Source organism: Eucalyptus grandis, chromosome 2 (assembly GCF_016545825.1).
Source record: "Eucalyptus grandis isolate ANBG69807.140 chromosome 2, ASM1654582v1, whole genome shotgun sequence".
Classification (NCBI taxonomy): domain Eukaryota; kingdom Viridiplantae; phylum Streptophyta; class Magnoliopsida; order Myrtales; family Myrtaceae; genus Eucalyptus; species Eucalyptus grandis.
In genome coordinates this window covers 52,122,194-52,125,996 of record NC_052613.1, presented here as the reverse complement: position 1 = coordinate 52,125,996, position 3,803 = coordinate 52,122,194, and the positions used below count along the sequence as shown (strand labels likewise).

The window sequence follows — 3,803 nt, the reverse complement described above, 5'->3', positions numbered from 1 at the left end:
AGTTCCAAGTTGATCAGCTAGATGGGTCAAGATCTCGCTCACCGACCAAAGAGAGTCAAGATCACCCCTGATTTTAAAATGAAAAAATTCCTCTTAAAATCAGCTTACACCCTTTAGTCCACAGGAGTGAGGCCAGCACACCAGTCCAAATCTTGTGTCCACATGTTACAGTATTTTAAGGTAGACAACGTATGTTACATATCCTCTCATTTGAACTAGAGGTGGATAAAACCCTTAAAAGTATTATTCTTTATCAACTGTACATGCCACTGCGATACATTAGAAACGATAAAGAGTCTACATCCACATTAAAGCTGTTGATCCAAGTATGGGTCCCTTGGAGCCTTTTCACCACCCAGATAACCAGCCACACTTTGGGACACACCTGAAACAAGCCCACCGAGCAGCGAGCCGCCCCATGCAAGCCATCCAGCCTGAGCATGTGGCTGGCTTGCTTCACGAATGCTTCTCAGCTGTTCCTCTGCTAGCATGTCCTGCCACCTCTTCCTCATGAACTCCCTCACAGCTTCTGCCCCTTTCCTCGCGACCTCCAGAGGTGGGACAACGAGAGGATTCTCGTCCAAGTTTAGCTTGATGAGGTTCTCAAGCCTGTAGAACGAATCAGGAAGAGCTCGGATTTGATTGTTGCTGAGATCAAGCTCCCTCAGGTTGGTAAGATCACCAATTGTATCTGGAAGTTCAGTAAAGTCATTGAAATTGCTGCTCAGGTTCAGGACCTCAAGGTAGGCCAATCTTCCAATAGCATGTGGCAGGCCTCGAAGCTCATTAAAATGGGCATCAAGATATCGCAAAAATTTCATCTCACAGATCGATTGCGGAAGCATACAGAGCTTGTTCAAGGAAACTGAAAGCTTCTCCAGATTGGTTAGCCCATATCCAATATTTGTTGGCAAAAAGGTAAGGTTGTTGAAACTAGCATCTAGCTCCTTCAGTGAACTGTGTCACATTAAGGACTCGAGTTTAGCTAAATATACACTTAATCAAGTGCAATAGCAGAAAATAAGATTAACATGGCCGATCCCAGGTGAAAAAAAGCTTGGTTCGTTGTTGGTGTTTGACAAAGAAAACGAAGTACTCAAAGGAAAAATATAGAGTACCTGCACCAAGCAATGCTTTCAGGAAGAGCCTTCAACTTGTTTCCGGAGACATTGAGAACCTTCAGGTTCACAAGCAAACCAATGGAATCTGGAAGAGACTCTAAAAGGTTAGAAGAGACGTTGAGCACCTCCAGACTGTTTAGTCCTCCTATAGAGTCGGGCATAACCTGTGTCACACAAGCGAAAAGCCACGCCATCAGGAGACTATGCAGCAAGATGCTGAAATAGGTATATGATCATCCAACTCATTAGGCACCATATAGATTAAAGCACGACAATGGAGATGCATAGTTTCAATTTGTCTGCTAGGGGTATTTTTAGAAGAACTAGCTAGTAAATATCCGGCTACAAAATGTTCGAGAAATTGTCACTAAGGATGTTGAGTGACACTATTGTATAGCAGGATGACTAGCCTCCATCGTCAAAACACACTAATCCAACACATTCTTCCATCTTTGAACCTCAACGTCCTATTGCTTTTGCCAATTATCCTGACCCCATAAGAATTTACCAACCCAAGAGCAGTCTAGGAATTCAAAACACAAGACTTGCGAGTCTGAGAGAACTTTGCTTTGCTCAAACTTGTGCACAGTTTCTTATCTATTAGTCAATGCTCATGGAAGGAGAGATGCACTGATAGCTGATCACACTAATAACTCATCATCAACAAATTGAATGAATCATGGCATTTCTCCAGAACAAATTTATCTACGAAAGCATATTGTCAGACGGAGAAAAGGCAAGAATCAGAGCACTGACCTCAAGCAGATTGTGAGACAGGTCAAGCACAAGCAAACCGCTGATCTTCCCAAAGGCCTCGGGCAAAAACCTGAGCTGCCTCCCACTAAGCTCAACTCTCTCCACAGCCCTCTTCTCCTCCACCTCCCTCAAAACCCTAATTACCTCCTCATCAACCACTCCAACTTCTTCCTCGACGACCCGGCCATAGACCTCCGCCAGCTTCTCCTCCGCGTCCCTCAGCTGCTTCTCGTACTCCTCGTGCATCTCCTCCAACCTCACCACCGCCCTGTATATCCCGATCTCACCCTTATTCGCCTCGGCGGCTCCGTCGCCGCCCGCTTCGAGCTGCGCGATCTTGGCCCGCGCCGCCGCCACGGCCGACGGGTCGGGCCGCGGCCCGAGGGCGTGGAGGAGGGTCCGGGTCTGGAGGACGTTGGCGGGGACGGACTGGGCGAGGGAAGACGCGACCTTCGGGTTGGTCAAGTGAGGCATTCGGTCGAACAGGTCGCGGGCGACGTCGGGCGGGGGGTAAGGGTGAGAGTCCGGGTCGATTTGGTGGAGAGCGAAGGCGAGGAGCGGGTAGTTTCGCGGCTCCGCATCCATGGATTCGTGGGTTTGGGTTGGATGACGGAATTCGAGCAGAAGAGAACGGATTTATAAAGGGAAATATGGGGCACTGTGAAGGAAGACTCGAGAGTTCGACAGAAGAAGGAAAACCGTGTGCTAACTGCTACGCTTAGATCTCACTGCTAGATGCGAATTATTGAAACCAGGGGAAACGGGTTTTCCAAGAAGACGACGACGGCGAAAAGATGGATCCGATCCGGAAGCGAAATCATTTTTTTTATTTCCTGCATCTATCGTTCGATGACCGCGACTGGGACCGGCAAACTTGGAGGAGACGTAGATAATATTTTTTTTACGTGGGGATCGGGGTCGCTGGGGGGGCTGACGATGTCAAAGTCTACGAACTTCCAGAAGTGAGGCGGAGGAGGGTCGTGGGGCCAGGCGGGCGAATTATTAGGAAGCGAATTCGTGCGCATCGATCTTATCGTCTCGGCTCGCTCCTGAGCAGGAGCAGAGGTTCATCGGAGATGAAGATCTAGTATCATCATCATCGATTCATCATCGGTCATCTGGCTCCCGCTGCAATTTTCAACGGGGCGTGACGAAGACAGCAACGATCGGAGTGGTTGGCCAGCACTATTCTCTCCCACTGTACAAGAGCGCCCACGTCACTCATCGTCAATGGGCCTCGATGATACTGAGGAAAGATGCGACCGAGTTTCTATTAATGGGATTTTTCGAAACGCTGAATACTTTTGGTACATTATAATCTCGACACGAATTAATTTAGATGATGTTTCTAAAAGTCACACTTTATAAAGGGCTTTGCAATTTTTTTTTTAAAAATCTCAAAATCGATGAAAAAGACTTATGGCAGACATTTAGTAACCATTCTATTTTCGGAAATAATTTTTTTTAGAAATTATTATTTTTTATTTTGTTCCCAGAAACAACTCTTAAAAATTTTAAGCTCGTTTCAGTAACTTTTCAAAAATTTTATTTAGGAATAATTACATTTGATACCATTCGAAAATTTCTAATCCAAATCATTTTCTTTTAATTTTTTAATAATTTTATTTTTTCTTTTTCTTTTTTTCTTTTTTTCTTTTTTTTCTCTTCTTCTTCTTCAAGGTTTGCCGGTCTGCCTTGGGATAACCGCGACTAGCTAGAAGAGGGCCGCCAACCTCGCCAAAGCGCTACCTGCCCTTGGCGAGGCCACACCTCGTCAGCCGAGCCTCACCAACAGCTAGGCCAAGCCTTGCCCGACTAGGCGAGCCTCACTGGTGGCTGGGGGAGGCCCGAGCAAGGCTCGTTGGTGGCTGGGCAAACCTCCGGTGACCAGCGCTGATGGACAACGGTAGTGGTGGCGGACGACAA

General features: G+C 46.8%; 1 protein-coding gene across 1 annotated transcript; it reads right to left on the bottom strand.

Moving 5' to 3' along the window:
• Positions 1-140: 140 nt before the first annotated feature.
• On the bottom strand, positions 141-2,826 carry LOC104433499 (plant intracellular Ras-group-related LRR protein 3). The gene is made up of 3 exons (XM_010046264.3): positions 1,878-2,826; positions 1,119-1,285; positions 141-957 (listed from the first exon to the last, which is right to left on the bottom strand). The coding sequence occupies exons 1-3, from the start codon at positions 2,460-2,462 to the stop codon at positions 309-311; spliced, it is 1,401 nt and encodes a 466-aa protein (XP_010044566.2). The 5' UTR covers positions 2,463-2,826; the 3' UTR covers positions 141-308.
• Between the last annotated feature and the right edge of the window lie 977 nt (positions 2,827-3,803).